Genomic DNA, 19,418 nt, shown 5'->3' with positions numbered 1-19,418 from the left:
TATATGGTAACTTTTTTGCTTTAATATATATATATAGATTTTTGAAGCGCTAGAGTTGGAATTAAATTCAAAATCAAACTGAGTGGGTTGATTTCTTTTAGCCAATTTCGACCCAATCAAAGTAAGCATTGGATAAATTAGGTTTTGACATGTTTGTTGACTCAAATGGTTTCAACTCGTAAAAAATTAACTCATTTTATTTATTTGACGCCCTTATATCTTTTTAATTTTTTTTTTAACATACGGTCTTTACAAAACAATACAACGGTACTATTTAATTTCCAGAAACGAAAATCAAATGAAAAAAAAAAGACTTGTTCCCTAATTCCTACTACTATCTTGTAGCTGGTCCCTGCCACTTTAAAACTTAGCAGCATATAAATTCAGCAAACAGACGGAACTCTATAACTGATATTCACGCAATCATTCACCTTCTCCCCTTGTCTCTCTATCTCTCTCTCTCCCCATTTTCCACACACACACATTAGAATTCTCTATTTATTACTCCTAACATCCAAATCGGTTTTTGCTTCATTTCTCTAATTCTTTGGATCTGTAGAAGAAGAAGGAGCAAAAATCAAACATGGTTGAGACCAGACGCAGCTCTTCGTCCTCCAAGCGTTCTCTCTCTTCTCCCTCCTCTCCTATTTCTAACGGCAAGCGCTCCAAGGTTAGGGTTTCTCTTATCGGATAACTCCTAATAGATTCAGATTTAGGGTTAAATTCATGTAAACAGATTTTAAAAAAATGTATAATTTAATAGACCAGACCACTAAATCTTGATTTTTTTTACATGCCTGCATGTACCCTGCATAAAAGATTTCTTTTTCCTTTGAAATTTTCTATATAAATTGATCCGCTTTGTAGGCGACGGAGGCATTGTCATCGTCGACTAATGATACGCTTGGGGAGAAAATCCAGGGTGAGTTGAATGAATCAGGGCCTGAATCTGCTGAACAAGAGGTTCGATCAGCTGATCTGGCCGCTGCTGCTGATGTGCCACAAAAATCGCTGGAAACTGAAGCGGCAAACGAGCCTTTGGTATCACCCATGACTTTAGGTACAATTTTTTTTCTTGCATGTGCTTTGAGTTTTTTTTAAACATTGATCTTTTGATGTTTCTTTGTGTTGGTTTCTTGAATTTTTATGTGATGGGTTTTAGGTGATTCTGTGATTGATGTGGAGAAATCTAAGGCAAAAGAGTCGGCATTGAATCGGGGAAAGAAGCGGCAGCTGAAATCTAATGTTGGTGCTGCTGCATGGGGTAAACTTGTTTCACAGTGCTCTCAGGTAGGTTTTGCTTCTTATCTTAAACTTTCTATATGTTTATCTTTGATTCTTGTAACTTGGTAAAGTAGTGAAGATTCCAGAAGAATTTAAGATGAAAATTTGGTAAATATGTGATCTTGATCGAATTTTGACGCGAAAATAGTAACCGTTAGCTAGCACACTGCCAATGGGAACCAGCGAGATCCCGGTGACTTGGAGTTGAGAATGAGGAGAGAGGAGGAATATTTGGAGGTTGAGAATGAGGGACAGAGGAGGAGAACGTGGAGGCTAGCACGGTTGTGCCATTTTTGGATGATATGGAAGAGGGGAAGAAAGGATGTTAAAGAAGTTGAAAATATATGGAGAGAGGAATAAATGCCGTTGAAGGAGTTGAAAAGCCGACATGGAAGATCCAGGGTTATCTTTTAATTTACTTATACTGTGGCACGCACCAACTTCCTTTTTTGTATATAGCCGAATTGGTTTTTTTTGAAGCTCAATGCAAACTCTTTGTAAAATTTGGCATTGTCTTGGTTCATGTTCAATAAAATGATTAGCATAGGGCTTGTAGCTTCAACTTATCCATCTTTTGCCTTTCCACTTCTGATCTTCAGTTACTCCCTCCGTTTTAATTGAATGTCTTGATCTGATTTTGTACAATTTTCTGCTGAAACTCTGTGTTTTTAGTGTTTAGATGTAGGGAATGCGTGAGCACACATAATATTTTAAGTTTTCCCTCAAACTGTAAAAAAAAGAGTAGATGTGGATCCGTAGTCTATATAGGGATATTAAATTTCTAAATGTAGTTGCTAAGTCTGGATATTTGTTGCTGATTAAAGGTATTCTTTTTGTTTTTGTTGGTTCTTTTTTGTTTGTTTGTTTTTGTTGATAAAACTAATTTGAAGACTTGTTCAAAGAAGGATTTATTTGAGATTATTCGGCATTTCACTTCTCGAGAAAGCTTGTTTTGTGTGCTGGAAAAGAACTTGTAGAAAAGCATAAGACTGTGAAGTAGTGTCTCATTTCTGTTCAAAAAACCAATATATGTGCCTGAGGTGGGTGAGATGAGTGCTGAAATACCAAAAAAGAAAAAAAAAGAGAAAAGATATAGACATGATAGGTTGGTGTCGGAAACCTTTTGAAAGTTGAGTTAGACTTAAAACTCGAAGTGCAATTTATATTTGTCTCCAGACTGCTTTGGTCTCAACTAACTCCAACTAACTCAATTAAGTCTGGTTATAATTATTCTTATGATAGGGGATCCGGGGTGCAATTTCACTTTAGTGTGTTGAGCAGACAAAGGCTTGGCCCTGGCCAACTCAATTGGCTGTCTTAACATTAGCCATAGGGAAGTTAACAATTAAATTGTTTCTTTATATGTTGTTAAATTCTTTAAATCTTAATAATGTTGAGCTCTTTTCACTTTTTAAAAGTAAGCTGGATCACTTTACATATTTACCATATCAAGTATCAACAACATCCCAGATGCTTACTTTTCATGAGCTTTCTTCTGAAATAAACCACCTAATTCACTAATTTACTTTTATTTGCCTTTGCAGAATCCTCATGTTGTCATGCATCGTGCAACTTATACTGTAGGTCAAGGTCGTGGCAGTGACTTGTGGATAGGAGATTCTTCTGTTAGTAAAACTTTATGTAATCTCAAGCACACTGAGACAGAGGTAAACCTCACTTTTTCTTAAGATGCTACTTTGTCCAGGCTCAGAAGTAGTATTTCTTCATCATTTAACAGTGTTTTCCTTTGTTTTCCACTTGGAGTAGAGAAACAACATTATTCATTCTGTTTATGGTTTCTTTATGACTAGAAAGGGGTATCCATCACTCTGCTTGAAGTTATGGGGAAGAAAGGCGATGTGCAAGTCAATGGCAAGGTCTACCCTAAAAATTCTACTGTCCCTCTCAAAGGAGGTGATGAGATTGTTTTTGGGTCATCTGGTCAACATTCTTACGTATCCTTAATTCATTGTGTTTGAGAGTTCATATACATGTAAAACGATGTGAAATCCGTTTTGGTTACTAGAACTGAGTTACCAGCGTTTCCTTGACTTATACGTTAGATCTTTGATGACAACTTATCTGCTGCAAGTTTTGCTCGTCCTGTTAGCATATTGGAAGCTCATAGTGGATCAATCAAAGGACTGCATCTTGAGGCAAGGTCCAGGGATCCCTCCACTGTAGCAGTTGCATCGACCCTGGCATCTTTGTCAAATCTTTCAAAAGAGTTGTCCCTTCTCCCACCATCATCTCAAAATGGTAAGGATGTAAAACAATGTTCAGAGTTGCCAATACTACCCGCTGCCAGTGGAGTGGCAGAGAAAGATGATTTAGATACTGATATGAAGGATGCTTCTGATTGTAATGATGTACCTCGTGTTTTGGTGGACGAGAAGAATGATGTGATATCTCCTGATGTTGGAAATGATAACTTGAATCTTGATAACACTGCACTAGATTCAGTTGATGCAGAGATTGGGAAGGTGCGACCTCTCCTGGGAGTACATGCTGGATCTTCTGCTTCTGAGTTTGATTTAAGTGGTCGCATTTCCAAAATTCTCGAGGAGCAAAGGGATTTCCGAGAGCTATTCAAGGATTTTGATCCTCCAATTTCGGCTTTAACTAGGCGCCAAGCATTTAAGAATGCCTTACAGCAAGGAGTACTTGATTTCAACAATATTGAGGTCTCATTTGAAAATTTTCCATATTATTTAAGGTGAATCTTGGTCTCACCTTTTTTATATTTAAATTTTAATTTGCTGGTTGATATTGCTTTAGTGTTGTTTTCATTACTTCTCGTTGCAACATTTAGTTTGTTCAAGTTAAAGTTGGTACTCGTATAATTCTGGAATTTGTTTGATTGATTTCTGCACTTATTAATGTTTTTTGTCCTATGACAGTGAGAACACCAAGAATATTCTCATTGCTTCCACTTATATACACTTGAAGTGTAACAAGTTTGCAAAATATACTTCAGATCTCCCCACAGTGTGCCCTAGGATTTTGCTATCAGGTCCAGCAGGTAGTTATTGCCCATATATGCGTAATCTCTTCCTAGTTTTATTGAGTTCTATCCAGCCCTCAATATCACATTTTTGACTCAATGCTGACTGCTCACAGGTTCAGAAATTTATCAGGAGACATTGGCCAAAGCACTTGCTAAACGCTTTGGTGCTAAGCTACTGATAGTTGATTCTCTCTTGCTGCCTGGTGTAAGTATCTTCTGTTACTTGGCTCATATCGTATACTCCTCAGTTGAGGGCTCATATTTTTCCCCACTTGAACACCCCAGATGCCTACCCACCTCATTCATGTTTAGTAAATTTAGTTCAACGCTGTAAGAGAAATACGCAACAAGCTAATATTGTTTTTGGAACACAGTCTATTCCACTTTTTCAATTCATTGTCATTGTAATAAATGGAAATGGGATGGCGTGTTTATTCAGGTTAAAAAGGGAGATTTCTCTCTAAAAATACCGCGAGCCATTTGCAGAGAGGCAGATATTTTTTTATATTTTTAAGTGTAACCATTAAGAGAGAGTACGCTGAAGCTACTGTGCTTAAATGAGATACAGCAATTGAATCTCTTGGACATAAGATTGCTCATTTTCATATCTATTCTCCATTGGTAGCAAACCCCATTACCTGCTCTGTTTCTCTTGTGCAAGATAACTTTACACCCACCACTCTCTCACAGATATACGACAAAAGGTTGGATTCTAAGTGCCCTTTAAGTCCACACCATCTTCGTCTTTTTCTCCCACATAGAAATACTTCTTTCCTCATGGTCAAGTTTTTACGTGAGTTATGGTGAAGCTGGTTCTGAAGTGGATTGCTACTGGATCTCAGGTGGAAATATATCCAATATCAACCAGAAAAGTGGTCTAAGAATTTGGGAGGTGGAACCAAGAAACCATAAGAAATTTTTAGCAAATTGCAAGAAGAAAAGTTCCCAGTTCAAACAGCCAAACTATAGAGAGTAAGGAATATAATGATAAGTGTCCTACATTGGTTGAGGGATGGTTGAGGGATGGTTGAGGGATAGTTGCTTGTCTCATGTAGTTTTGGGCAGCCATCACCTCATGAACTAGCGTTTGAGTTGAGTTAGGTGCAAAGTCCATTTCTTATATTAGAGCCAAGTCTATTCCTGTTATTGTGTGCGCCAATGTTGGGCCCACATGTTATATAGTCCACGCTCCAGTTGGCAGGCCTCGGCGAGCGGAGGTGTTAAGTATCCCACATTTGTTGAGGATGAGTTGTTTGTCTACGTATATGGTTTTGGGTAATCCTTACCTCATGAGCTAGCTTTTAAGGTAGAGTTAGGCGGAAGGTCCATTTCTTAACAAAGAAATTCAAACACGTCATCTTGTCCCTAGGTCAGAAATATCCTTGCCAGATGCTAAAGGGAACATTTCATTTTTCTTGCCAAAGTTCGTTATTTGCAATTCATAAGCTCTATTGCGCATCCTTACACAACCATGGCCATCATTGTGTTATATTTCAGGTCTTTAGCTCTGTTTTAGCTTTACAATACCTGAAATATACATGGATGCTTATTAATGTTGCATTTCTATATACTTGTATGAGGTATAATGATATGACTCAGTTCGAGGGCTAGATCATAGTAGAAAAGACATGATTTACCGTCATTGTTCGTTCGTGCAATTCAAACAATTTTAATTCACTAGGACATGTATGACAGTTCATTTCATCTCTTGACTTGCTGACAGAACATATGCAAAATGACTTGAAAATCAGGAGAAAAAAGGCTTGTGTAAGGGGGAGGGGGTGAGGGGAAAGAAAGGAAAACATTTTTGGTTGAGCCTCGACCTCAAGAACAACAGAGATATCATTTCGATGGGGAAATAGAGAATGGGATTAATGTTGCATTTCTATATACTTGTATGAGGTATAATGATATGACTCAGTTCGAGGGCTAGATCATAGTAGAAAAGACATGATTTACCGTCATTGTTCGTTCGTGCAATTCAAACAATTTTAATTCACTAGGACATGTATGACAGTTCATTTCATCTCTTGACTTGCTGACAGAACATATGCAAAATGACTTGAAAATCAGGAGAAAAAAGCTTGTGTAAGGGGGAGGGGGTGGGGGAAAGAAAGTAAAACATTTTTGGTTGAGCCTCGACCTCAAGAACAACAGAGATATCATTTCGATGGGGAAATAGAGAATGGGATGGAAACTTGGCTGCAAATTTTCAATCTTAGCTGGGATGTCCCTCTACCTTTTACCTCGTTCCTTAGGGATTTTGTTAGTTTGCTCGTGTAGACCCACCGCAAGCCAAATTAGAAGTAAACAGGGAGGTGCTTGATGGCAGGCTCATCCGCTCAGGGCAATCCAATCTAAACTTTTGCAAAATTTTCAATGATCATATGGAGGGTGGTCAGAATATTTGAAGAGTAATCTATAACTTCACTGCTGGCTATAGTCACCTGAGAGTGATTTTGCAGTATTAAGTGAAATGGGAGGGACGAGTACTCACAACATTTTTGTTATTGTTGATGTACGAGGTTGATGTAATTGAACTTTCTTTATCCTGCAGTTAATTTTTTCCTCTTTAATATACCATCTAGGGTTCAATTGCCAAAGATGTCGACCCTGTGAAAGAAAGTTCAAAGCCAGGGAGAGCTAGTGTATTTGCTAAACGTGCTGCACAAGCAGCGGCACTGCATCTTAATAAGAAGCCAGCTTCAAGTGTTGAGGCCGATATAACTGGTGGTTCAACGATTAGTTCTCATGCTCAGCCCAAGCAGGAGACATCTACTGCCTCGTCAAAAAATTACACTTTCAAAAAAGGTAATTGTTGCTCTCGTAGCGAGAATGCTTTTTAAGGTCTCTCTCTCTCTCTCTCTCTCTCTTCCTTTGACAATGACACAAAACATCATTTCATATTTTATATATGTTGGGTTAGAAAATATCCTGTTGTGGTGGAAGTTTTATGCTTAATGCTAGGACCTGTCATTTTGACATGTGACAGAGTGAAGTATGTTGGATCTTCATCAGGCTTTTCTCCGCTGCAAACACCTTTAAGGTAAGTGCAATAAGTTCTGTTAAAAATCTTTTTCCTGTGAGATGTTAGTTCAGTTCTCTCATTGATTCTTATATATGCTATGCTTGAGGTTGCATTTTGAATCATTTCCATCTGTTAACTTACTGTTTAATTGTGATGTCTTATTCAAAGTCTTCATATGGATAGAATTACGGACTTCCACAATTAACCTGAGTATTCTCTGATATTTACTACGTACTACTTTTAGACACATAATTTACGTGGTTGGCTAGTGCAGGTGCCTAACTTTGTTAGGGCAGCCTATAATGTGCTACCCGAGGAGTTGATCTTAGTACCTCACCGATGGCCGTTTACTTGAGTTTCTGATTTGAATCATTTGTATGGATCAGTTGGAACATTAGTCAATTCTGTAATTGAGTTAGTGGTTGCTTATTAGCCCTAGTACTCTATCTATTTATTTGTATGAATTAAGTGGTCTTATGTGCCTATGAAAGATCTTCCATAGTCCACTTTCTGAAATTACGACTCTGTATAATCTGTAATATCTTCAAAAGTTTCATGGAACCATTATGGGCCAAATTTTATTCAGAAGGTCCAATTAGAGATAAAAATTTGAACTTTTCTTATAACACGCTTAAATCATAATTTCTGTTTGATTTATGTAATTTAAAGTGTTGTGAACAAGTTAAAACATTTGAAATCTTTTGATTCCTTACCTTAGCCTTATCCTTTCTCTAAATGTGAAAATAAAATAGGAACATGGCTATAAACATTTTAGTCATGAAAGGCTTATAAATAGTTTTGAAAGTACCTTATTGAAAAACAATAAAATTTAAATGTTTTGGATAATGTCGGTATATATGAGCACTTAATGCTGTATTTCTTTAATGAGGTTTTTTTCTGCACCAAAGATTCTTAATTATGACCCCTTTGTGCTTTATATGGCAATACTACTATGGGGATTAAAATGGTTTTTTCTTGTTATTCTTTGTGCACAGAGTGGATTGACTTGTTTAGTTAATATTCCCTTTATTCATTGTGAACAGAATGCTCTATGTCTCTATTGGATTTGTCAGTAACTCCTTTATTTTTAAAATCACGTCATCAACACACATGATTGCAGGGGTCCAACATATGGTTACAGGGGCAAAGTGGTTCTTGCATTTGAGGAAAATGGGTCCTCTAAAATTGGTGTCAGATTTGATAAATCAATCCCAGAGGGTAATGATCTTGGTGGTCTGTGCGATGAAGATCATGGGTTCTTTTGTGCTGGTAATACTCTACTGCCTCATTTAACTCATGATCCGCTTTTGTTGCCCGGCTCAGTTATGCCGAATAACAGAGCATGTCTTTTCGGTGGCCTGATCTTTTTTTCTTCCACAGCTGACTTGCTCCGCCTTGATAGCTCAAGTACTGATGAAATTGATAAACTTGCTATCAATGAACTCTTTGAGGTATTTGCTAATATACCTCTCGGTGTTACTATTCCATTTCAGAGTCGAGTGTCCTTGCTTTATTTACTATGTTTTATATATATAGGTTGCTTCAAATGAAAGTAAAAGTAGTCCTCTAGTTTTGTTCATCAAAGACATTGAGAAGTCTATGGTGGGAAACCCTGAGGCTTATGCTGCTTTCAAGATTAAGCTCGAACATTTGCCAGAGAATGTTGTTGCCATAGCATCCCTTACCCAGTCGGACAACCGAAAGGAGAAAGTATGCAGTGACGGTTATTTTCACATTCCTTCAGGATAAAGAAATTGGCTTGTGATTCTGATTGCCTTACCTTATGCTTTACAGTCGCATCCTGGTGGCCTGCTATTTACGAAATTTGGAAGTAACCAAACGGCATTGCTTGACCTTGCCTTCCCCGTATGTACAACTTTCTTTCCCATTGCCTTTTCTTTTGGTTTTTCTATTTCTTTTTCTCGGTGTTGTACCTAAGAAATTCGATGGAATGTAAATATCCACGTCTGAGGGGAGATGTTTTAATATGGATTTTCATTTGTTTTATTGATCCTATAACTGACACTATGGATTCCCTAAGTCTTTCCAATTGGTCATTAAGAATTGTATAGTTTGGGAGCATACAATACAGAACAAACTTTTTTCCTCATGATATAATATGTTGTGGTCTAGGGTTTCAAAGGTGGGTGTCAATTGGGTTTTCAGAAAATGGCTACCGGACTTACCCAACCTACCAAAACCCATTTAATTGATTTCCTCATACTTTGTTCTTATACAATGTCCCCAAGGGCCAGCTAATGCGTCGCTCGAAACATGGTGGATGATGGGCTTATCCCTCTACCCTTGTCCACTTAAATACTAGGCTTTTGTCTGCGGTTGGTTTGAACCTGTAACATGCGCCTAACCCACACATCACATGTTGTGTTCTTGTGCTCTTACCCCCGGGGTCCTATTTTTATCCATTTTTCTCATCTTTTAATTTCCCAAACTACTTTTACCCATCCATGTCTCTTATATTTATATGTGTGTGTGTCTGAAAAATAACTTTCTGATGGCAATTTTTTTTTTTGTGTGTGTATGATGTGTACACATTAGTTATCTGAATGTATGCTTGTCGGAAGTAATCTACACAGGCCTTACCCAACCTACCCACGCTCATTTAACCCATATCCTTATTCTTTCTTCTTATACTACACAAATATCTCTATCTTATTCATTTTGTACCATATATACCTTTCCACTCGGAGGCGGATCCAGAATTTGATGGCTGGGTGCCACCAGATTTAATGTAAACTTGTCACTAATCAAAGGGATTAAATTGGGATGTAAATTTGATCGACTCATTTTGTATTAATTCACTTCCTTTCAATTCGATCCATTTTGAAATTACTTCGGTTTTCTTTACAAAAATTTTGATGCATAAATACCTAGATGATAACCATACTAAAATTTTTTTGTTTTTTTTAATCAAGGAAAAATAAATTAGATGGATAAAAAAGAAAAATAACTAAAATTAAATACAAATAGTTTTTTTGTGATCTAGAAACTAGAAAAAAGCAGATATAACTTTATAATTTAAGAAAATAATAAAAATAGAATTGCACAAAGAGAGTTACAAAGGTGAAAAAAGTAAAAGAAATTAAGAAAAAGACAAGAAAAAGGAAGATAAAAAGGGGTAAGTAGAATTGGAATGCTAAAAGCGTGAAATGAGTGTTGATCACATGTATTTTGGCTGAAAAGCTAGCCCTCAAACCATGGCACCCACAACCACCTTTGTTAATCAGGGTGCCACTCGTTCTTTATCTACGTTCTTTTGCGTGAAATGTTAGTATACACAGGAAATTTTACCCGAGCAACCGGGTGGCGGACCACCCCTTCTTGTCTACACAGATCCGCCCCTGTTTCCACTATTACCAAATCTCATATATTTCAATCACCAAAACTACTACCACCCACCAAAACTAATGTGTATGATGTGTACACATTAGTTATCTGAATGTATGTGTGTCGAAAGTAATCTACACAGGCCTTACCCAACCTACCCACGCTCATTTAACCCATATCCTTATTCTTTCTTCTTATACTACGCAAATATCTCTATCTTATTCATCTTTTTCTAGATATACCTTTCCACTATTACCAAATCTCATATATTTCAATCACCAAAACTACTACCACCCACCAATGGCCACTAGAAAGTTTTCTTTCACCCACGTGCATATATATGTAGATGCATATGTATGATGTGTCATTGTGTATGAGGGAGGGAGTTATAGAAAGAAAATGCTACAGGGAGGGGCATGAAGATGTGGTAAGTGTCTTTTGCTGGGGTGATCTAGGGGTGGGTATTGGTTGGTTCGGTTTGATTGTGAATGTTATCAGTTCGGTATATCGGTTATCAGGTATCGATTATCAATCGTTATCGGTTTACCCGATAAGATAACTCAATTTTAGAGCGAAAGAGCATAGTGTATAACACTAATTGATCTTATAATCTTGACCCCTTTCAATTATATTTTAAAGAGGGAACACAAGTTTCACGAACACATGTCAACCCTCATCAAAAAGTTTGTCCAATTATAAATAGCAAACTTTGCTCAAATATACTTTCATATTCATACTCAAATGAACATCAATGAGATTATGAAATAAAACAGGATGACTTCACCATATTAACTTGCATCTGACCAAGACAATGAATGAAAAACTCATTATTAATCTTCATCAAACGTGTGTTATATTGTTTAAGATAGAAACATTAAATTTACTGATACCGTAAAATGCATTGATCCAACAATTGTAGCAGGAGTAACAATATATTTTGGAAAAGTGGCACATATACTCAGTGGCTTGGAAGCAAGCTACCTTGACCGTCTTCCGAAGTTTTAAATAATTTACTGATCAAAGGCGGTAAGGGCGGATTGCTCTACATTCAGTCACACCACAGTGACCCCGAAGCGATCTTCTTCTAGTTGCGGGACGAAATCCGACAGCCAATTGCTGGCTCTGAATAACCAGAACAACGGTAATCACAAAAGCTGCTTTCGTATAAGGAATTTAAGAGATTTGCTCAATTCCAGTTGTCCAGACACAATAGAAACAACACAAAATAGTAGTAGCAATTACACCTTAAAAATTAAGAAATCCAAATATAGTACTAATAGAGAATGAAACCTTAAGGTGATTTTATATAATTAAGGGTAAAATTATAGTTTTGATATAGCTTATTGGGTTATCGGTTAAACTGTTAATAAAATTGGCCAAACCGAGACCCGAACCGATAATCCAGTAGTCTAATAATATCAAACCGTTATCGAATCATTATTCCAATATCCCAATACCAATAAACCAATTCGGTTCGGGCTATCGGTTTTACCCGATATATGCCCAACCCTAGGGTGGTCGGGGGAAGAGGGTGGCAGGTGTGGTGTGCTAACAAGTTGACTAGAACATGTTGCTATAGTTATGTGCCTTCAAATCCCTTAAGCTTCTGCCTTACCACCCACCCCCTAATTCCTAGACCACCCCCACCCCCCAAAAAAAATGAAGAAACTTAACATTTCTTAAACCCACACCAAACCCATTAAAAATGGGTTTGAAACCTGTTTTAACCATTGCGTGCTAAACCATTTTTTACGAACTAATATGGTTCATATGAGTCAGATACCGACGGACCTATGGACTTTTGTTTTACGTGCTAGCTCTACTCGACAATTGTGTAGTAAAGAGTCGTCGTCATTATTATTAATTTTCTTTTGATAAGTTGTTATTGGTTATCCAAAAAAGTTGTTTTTCTTGTTATTAATATTCTTTTGATAAGGTCTATTGTTGTTATTATTATTGGCATCTCCTTGAAGCTTCTAGGTGAACTTTTGGTTATTACGAATTGCATTCTGGAAGTACTTGCCTCTGTCAAATGGTTGACTAATATGCATTGAATGGCATCTCTTTCCAGGATAATTTTGGTAGGCTGCATGATAGAAGCAAAGAAACCCCTAAGACAATGAAGCAGCTCACCCGCCTGTTCCCCAACAAAGTTACCATACAGATTCCTCCGGTAACTTTCAGTTTATGTTTAGACTGCCAAGTGCCAACTGTATTAAATTTTGATTTAAGTATGTAATAGGGATCTTCTTGTGGCAGGATGAAACCTTATTATCAGACTGGAAGCAACAGTTAGATCGGGATATGGAAACTATGAAATCTCAGTCAAACATAGCAAGCATTCGCAATGTGAGTGCTCTATTCTGACCAGCTATGGGCAAAAACCTTTTATCTTAGATCCCTTCATTGTTTTTGGGTTGTGGATTATGTAGGACACATAGGCAACACCATGAACATTTCTTTAGCACTTCAATTTTCATTTTCTTACTGTCTTGTCCTGGATTCAGCTGAAAGGCTGAAACCACCTTCTCATCAGTGCATCCCTTGCCAGAAGAAAAGTTAATTTTACTCCACCACTTGTGGAGTTAGCATAAGATAATATTTACAATTGACAGTTTATGATGATTTGTATAAGAAAGATAAATGAGTATGATGCTTATGGAAATGTATCCTCAATGAACTGATTTATTGAGCTGTTCTAACTATATGTGCGATTTCAGGTTTTGAATCGAATCAGAATTGATTGCCCTGAGCTGGAAACTTTATGCATAAAAGATCAAGCCCTCACAAACGAAAGTAAGTGTTTTCTCGTAGTTTTTGGCCTTTTAGCTTTGAAATCGTTTACTTGATTATAACAGTCTATCATATTTCTTGATGTGGCTGTCAAGGCATTGAAAAGATAATCGGCTGGGCTTTGAGTCATCACTTTATGCATGAATCTGAGTCTTCCGTGAAGGACGCCAAGCTAGTTATCTCCGGTGAAAGGTCAAATTTAATTTTCACTCTCTAGTCCATAATGTTATAACATGTAAAGAAAGTGTCCTCTTATTTCACGTCTCTAGGGGCCGAAGGTTGTTTTGGGTTGCTTTACATTTCACTGAAATGTCTTTTTATTTGCAGCATTGCTTATGGGCTCAATATCTTGCAAGGCATTCAGAGTGAAACCAAGAGTTCAAAGAAATCCCTCAAGGTGGCTCTGATTTTTCTTCTCTGACTGTGCAAATTTACTTCTTAAAAAAGGTGCTTCTCATTCTGAATTACCTGAAATCTGAGATGGATACTTGACTTTCAGGATGTAGTTACTGAAAATGAGTTCGAGAAGAGACTACTCGGGGACGTAATTCCACCTAGTGATATTGGTGTTACTTTTAATGACATTGGGGCCTTGGAAACTGTCAAGGATACTCTGAAAGAATTGGTGATGTTGCCTCTTCAAAGACCAGAATTGTTTTGTAAAGGACAGCTGACCAAGGTAAAGGAATTTGCTTTATGTTGAGGTCCATTTGGATTTTCTTTCTTCTCTCTCTCTCTCTCTCTCCCCCCCTTGGAGTAGCTGTCCAAGGTTAAAGTAATTTGCGTTATGTTGAAGTCCATTGGGATCTTTTTTCCTCCCACGGTTTTTTTTCTGGGGGGGTGGGGGGGTGGGTGGGTGGGGGTTGAGGCAGATAGAACTTGGTCGTCAAGTATGCACTCATGTTTCTGAACAAGATGCTATCTACAGCCTTGCAAGGGAATATTGCTCTTTGGACCTCCAGGTACTGGCAAAACAATGCTTGCAAAAGCTGTTGCTACTGAGGCTGGTGCAAACTTTATAAACATATCAATGTCAAGCATTACGTCAAAGGTATCACTGATATCTGCTTTCTGTTGTTTTATATCTGACTGGCCCTTCTTAAAATGGTTGACAACTTTTTCTTATCAGTGGTTCGGTGAAGGAGAGAAGTATGTCAAAGCAGTCTTCACGTTAGCTAGTAAAATAGCGCCTAGTGTTGTTTTTGTTGACGAGGTTGGTGACATTTTCTGCAGCTATTGCTGGGCTAAGCTTTTTTCCTATATAGATTACAAAGCTAGGTTTTCTTTTTTCACACCCTAAAAAGTTATAAAGTTTTCTTTACACCGTTCTTTGTTTATATTGTCCTTTTGCCTCCATTTCTTCTTGTCTACTAGGTGGATAGCATGTTAGGAAGACGAGAAAATCCAGGAGAGCATGAAGCTATGCGAAAAATGAAGAATGAATTCATGGTAAATTGGGATGGTTTGCGTACAAAAGATAAGGAACGAGTGCTTGTGCTTGCTGCAACAAATAGACCCTTCGACCTTGATGAAGCAGTTATTAGGAGGCTTCCGCGCAGGTAAAATTTGAATAAATTATTTCCTTATGATTTGCGTAAGTGTAACTGATTGATCAATGATTGATTTTTAAATGATTTACGGCTACTGGTGCTCCAATGATTGATCAATACAGGTTGATGGTAAACGTGCCAGATGCTCCAAACAGAAAGAAAATTTTAAGAGTGATATTGGCGAAGGAAGAATTAGCGCCAAATGTAGATGTAGAAGCTATTGCTAATATGACGGAAGGGTACTCAGGGAGTGATTTAAAGGTCTGGATCAAGATTACTTGCACTTCCTAATGCATTTGTTTTTGCAATACCTCCTTCTAAATAACTGCATTATTTTTAAATCTACATTTGATATCGTACTTACTGCTGTCTGAAATTTCCAATCCCAGAATTTATGTGTGACAGCTGCGCATTGCCCGATTAGAGAAATTTTGGAGAAAGAGAAGAAGGTCAGTTGCTTGAGTTCATTCTAGTTGTTCGTTATAATTCTGTGACCTTCCAACATTTGGTTGAATTGGTGACCTGGATCACAACATACAAAAGTGCTATTACTAATTTTGTTTGGAAGTCTTTTTGTTCTAGCTTCATGATGTGTTTCCTTTGGCGATGTCTTAAATTAATTAGTCATCGTCATCTCCTATGGAGTCTTTACACTTTAATCTGCTAAATTTATTGACTTATTGTTCTTTATTTTTGGTGATTTCAGGAGAAAGCATCGGCAGTTGCAGAGAACAGGCCAACTCCGGCATTGCGTAGTAGTGCAGACATCCGTCCACTTAACATGGATGATTTTAAGTATGCACATGAACAGGTACACAATTGCACGTACTTTGGTTAATCTGATTTTTGTGCCATGCATTCTACTTTCTCTGCAGAGTATTTGGGGTTCAGGAGAAATGTTAGTAGGCTTTATTTACTGCCAAGAAAAGTTTTTAGTAGGCTTTATTTACTGCCAAGAAAAGTTTGGGACTTTCTCATGGATCTTTCTGATATCACACTGTTGCAGATTTTCTAATCAAATTCTCTTTTGAAAATAAACAACTAATCCGCCTTAGATACACTTTCAAGATCGAATTTCTAGTTTGTAGTTCGTACCCAGGCACAAATCCACTTGCCAACTGATCTGAGTTTGAATTGGTGAACTAACGATCTACAATAAGGAGGTAGCTCCAGGAAGGTAGCTCTTTCATCCAGTTCCTTCAGTGGACTTGGGCTCCAAATCCACATCCACTTCACAACAAAGAAAGAGAATGCAGGGATCATAGAGGAAGGAATCGAACATCTCTCGTAACGTCAGATATATATGTACTCAAGTGATTAGTTTTTATTTATTTATTCGATGGTGCGAGATACAGATTTGGGATTTGAGAGCTGTTGTCATAAAATTATGGGGTAAATCATGTTGACTGGTTTGTTGAACTACTTCTCAGCAGCATGCAGAAGACATGAGAGATCAACAACATTCAACCAGTTAAACACAACAAATCACATTGACTGGTTGAATGTTGTCGGTCTCTCATGTCTTCTACATGCTACTGTGAAGTAGTTCAAAAAGGAATTTTGTTCATGTGATTGCACAAGAGACCACCACAACATTTCGGGGTTTCGATCAGCTAGTCTATATATGTAACTTGAAAGATCAATAGCTCCTCAAACTGATATAATCCTCTCTTAGCGAGTGGCTTTCTTTCATCACTGTTTCATGGAGAAATGATTCTCTATTTATGCTAGTGTATCTCCTAGTCAGCCACTAGTATAGGTACTTGTACCTTCACTGGCTGGCCTTTGCTTTTAAGCCACCAAGCTTCAATCTGATGATCAAATATAGTCTCAAATTCCACTAGTCTTCTCTTCTAGTCTGGTATACACAGTGGTTTCTTTAATTTTACGGAGCCTAATTATATGTGGTGAGTGTCCTAGTTCATCAGCTAATTGCTTTGGCCCCTATACAGAAAAAACACCATCTCCACGGTGGTGCATGACTGCTAATAATGTGGTAGGAGGATGTCCACTGGGTAAAGCCACTGTTGGGGGTCCGAGGAACTTGGGTTCTTAGTCTTGTGAGCTCAAATTCCAGTCTTTAGGCAGCTGATCTTGTTTGGTGCCTCATTTCAGTAAATTCTAGCGGGTCCACTTACATAAATCTATGCTCATCTCTTATCTTTGTTGTTATGCTTGCACACTTCAGTAGACCCTGTATCTGTAATGAAGAACTAAAGTTGAGTTCATGCTATCAGATGACCATCACAATTGGTGACTCCATATATAGCAGCTAATTCATTTCAGGTGGAATAGATAGCAGCTAAATTGATAACCTCAATCTAAATATCGTGTCCTTCTTGAAATGTTACTGCATAGGCGATGTAGATATCATGTTCTTATTGCAAGCTTTTGTATTTGACCTACCTGGATGACCAACCAGGAATCTTTGATGGTTTTGTACCAATTTGTGCAAATGAAATTGTTTCTTGTTAGCGTGGGGAAAAATGTTTAAGTACTACTACTTTCTTGGGCCCTTGCGTGTTTTTCTTGCTTTATCATCACTGTGGAGTATAGTTTGGTATAGTGTGTATGCATTTAGTTGATTCATGACTTGTTTATAGTGTGTATGCATTTAGTTGATTCATGACTTGTTTATGTGTCAATGAATGCAGGTATGTGCTAGTGTATCCTCGGAATCTTCAAACATGAATGAGCTTCTCCAGTGGAATGACTTATATGGAGAAGGTGGATCAAGGAAGAAAACATCTCTCAGTTACTTCATGTAGAGGAAATATGTTACTATATACCATTGGTTTATTTATTTTCCTGTTCTGCAACCCGAGATCGCAGTGGGACCTACATGGATAATCCATTTCAGGTTCCCCTCAGGCCATTGTGTATCATATTAGTTCATAGGATTTTATCTTAGCAATTGCTAGTCTTAATGAGTCTCTCAAATCTTGTCTTATCCAATTTTCTCCTTTGTAGGTCTCTTCTCTGTATATACGAGTTGACTAATTCAATAACTGTATTCTAATATTCTTTTTCTGTATTGAATATTGTATAGTTTGAATTCTTATGATGAAGCGGGCAAACTTGTTGGGGTTAACTGGAGGAGTAAATACAGACTATTTTATTGGCCTCCATATGTCTGTTCCGTTGAATGTTTCTATTTACTTTGGATAATATTTTGGCTTTGTTGAGTACTTCCACCACCTCAATAACTGGCCTCTCTCACGGGATTGTCCGCAAATGCTTTCATCTGCGAATTGTGGTCACGTCTTGGCATAAGGTCATCGACATTCCTGGACTAAAGCTAGTGCTAAAGTTAATTTGTGTTTGTATTACTGGGACGACTATTTAGGAGCCTGTGTGAAGCTCTCTCCTATTAATCTCCTATTAATTGTTAGGTGAGATTTTGTTATGGTTCCCCATTCATTCCCAGTTGGTCATTGTTTCTCCTCTGGGTGGTTGCCATGACCATAAATTTCATAACTGATACTGACCTGTCACAGTCAAACTGACATTGTCTAGCTGGATTTGCGTGGTTTCATTTTGCTGTATTAGTATCAGCTAGCTCTCTGCTTTGACCAATAGATCTTAAGGTACGCTTATTTAATGTTATTTTTATTATATATTTGTGTTGCTTTCCCTCTTCCTTTCTTAATGTTACGGTTGACAATTGTAATTCTACTTAAATTTTCCAAGGTCATCAGTTTAAGCAATTAGAGAGCGGGCAGTTAAGCTTGATATCTTGTTAGAATTTTGTGACTACTTCATTTAAATGCTTTGGTTATTAGAGGGTGCAATTTAATTACTTAGTAATGTCTTCAGCACCAATGTTTGCATAAAGTACGGAAAATGTTGATATTTCAAGGGAAAGTATTCTCCGTTTTCTAAAGTGTATAGTTTTCTTGATGCCATATTCACTACTTATAGATGAATAAAGATCTCAACGATCATGGCGGAGCTAAACAGAAATTAGAAATCGTATTGGAAACTAAGTAAACAATGGGGAAAGTAAAAGAAAAGTACAAAACTTCACAAGTCACAAACTAAGATGGTTCAGTGCGGTCGAAGAAGAGGACTAAAGTCGAGTCTGAAATTTGGCCTTTATGCCAACCTGGAAAGGTAAATTGCGGAAGAGAAAGGAACAAGTGATTTAGCAGTGCGCAAAAGGACCTTTAGGTTACAACTTGTGATTACTAGTATAATTGTAATTGTTGTATTTAGCCACTTGATTTTTCCCAACTCCCCAGGGCTTTTAGGTTAATTTGTATGATGAAGTAGAATACCACTTGGGATTACACAAATAGCAGGCCAAATTTACTGTTTACTTTTTCTAGTCGGTGTACAAAGATTATACACATATTATATATGAATTTTACATATATTATACATCCGCCGGATTATTTTTAGTTTAAGAAAT

The 19,418-nt window shown here is 37.4% G+C and overlaps 1 protein-coding gene across 1 annotated transcript; it reads left to right on the top strand.

Moving 5' to 3' along the window:
* Positions 1–283: 283 nt before the first annotated feature.
* On the top strand, positions 284–18,135 carry LOC107788775 (uncharacterized). The gene is made up of 27 exons (XM_075243486.1): positions 284–670; positions 868–1,060; positions 1,163–1,290; positions 2,829–2,951; positions 3,096–3,239; positions 3,348–4,000; positions 4,185–4,306; positions 4,405–4,496; positions 6,880–7,104; positions 7,279–7,337; positions 8,440–8,588; positions 8,700–8,770; positions 8,856–9,029; positions 9,114–9,185; positions 12,736–12,837; positions 12,924–13,013; positions 13,385–13,460; positions 13,553–13,649; positions 13,785–13,854; positions 13,957–14,136; positions 14,386–14,508; positions 14,587–14,670; positions 14,832–15,016; positions 15,130–15,268; positions 15,397–15,456; positions 15,714–15,818; positions 17,662–18,135. Exons 1-27 carry the CDS (start codon positions 584–586, stop codon positions 17,773–17,775), a joined length of 3,717 nt encoding a protein of 1,238 aa, XP_075099587.1. The 5' UTR covers positions 284–583; the 3' UTR covers positions 17,776–18,135.
* The last annotated feature ends 1,283 nt before the right edge of the window (positions 18,136–19,418 follow it).

The sequence above is a fragment of the Nicotiana tabacum genome, chromosome 22 (assembly GCF_000715075.1).
Source record: "Nicotiana tabacum cultivar K326 chromosome 22, ASM71507v2, whole genome shotgun sequence".
In the NCBI taxonomy this organism is placed as follows: domain Eukaryota; kingdom Viridiplantae; phylum Streptophyta; class Magnoliopsida; order Solanales; family Solanaceae; genus Nicotiana; species Nicotiana tabacum.
This window is presented reverse-complemented; position numbering and strand designations above follow the sequence as displayed.

What these genes read in the sequence shown, in the direction of transcription:
- LOC107788775 (XM_075243486.1), top strand. Translation starts at nt 584, where the DNA reads ATGGTTGAGACCAGACGCAGCTCTTCGTCCTCCAAGCGTTCTCTCTCT. An exon ending in ATTCTCTCTTGCTGCCTGGT is followed by an intron (nt 4,497 to 6,879) that starts GTAAGTATCTTC and finishes TATACCATCTAG; the next exon opens with GGTTCAATTGCCAAAGATGT. An exon ending in ACATAGCAAGCATTCGCAAT is followed by an intron (nt 13,014 to 13,384) that starts GTGAGTGCTCTA and finishes GTGCGATTTCAG; the next exon opens with GTTTTGAATCGAATCAGAAT.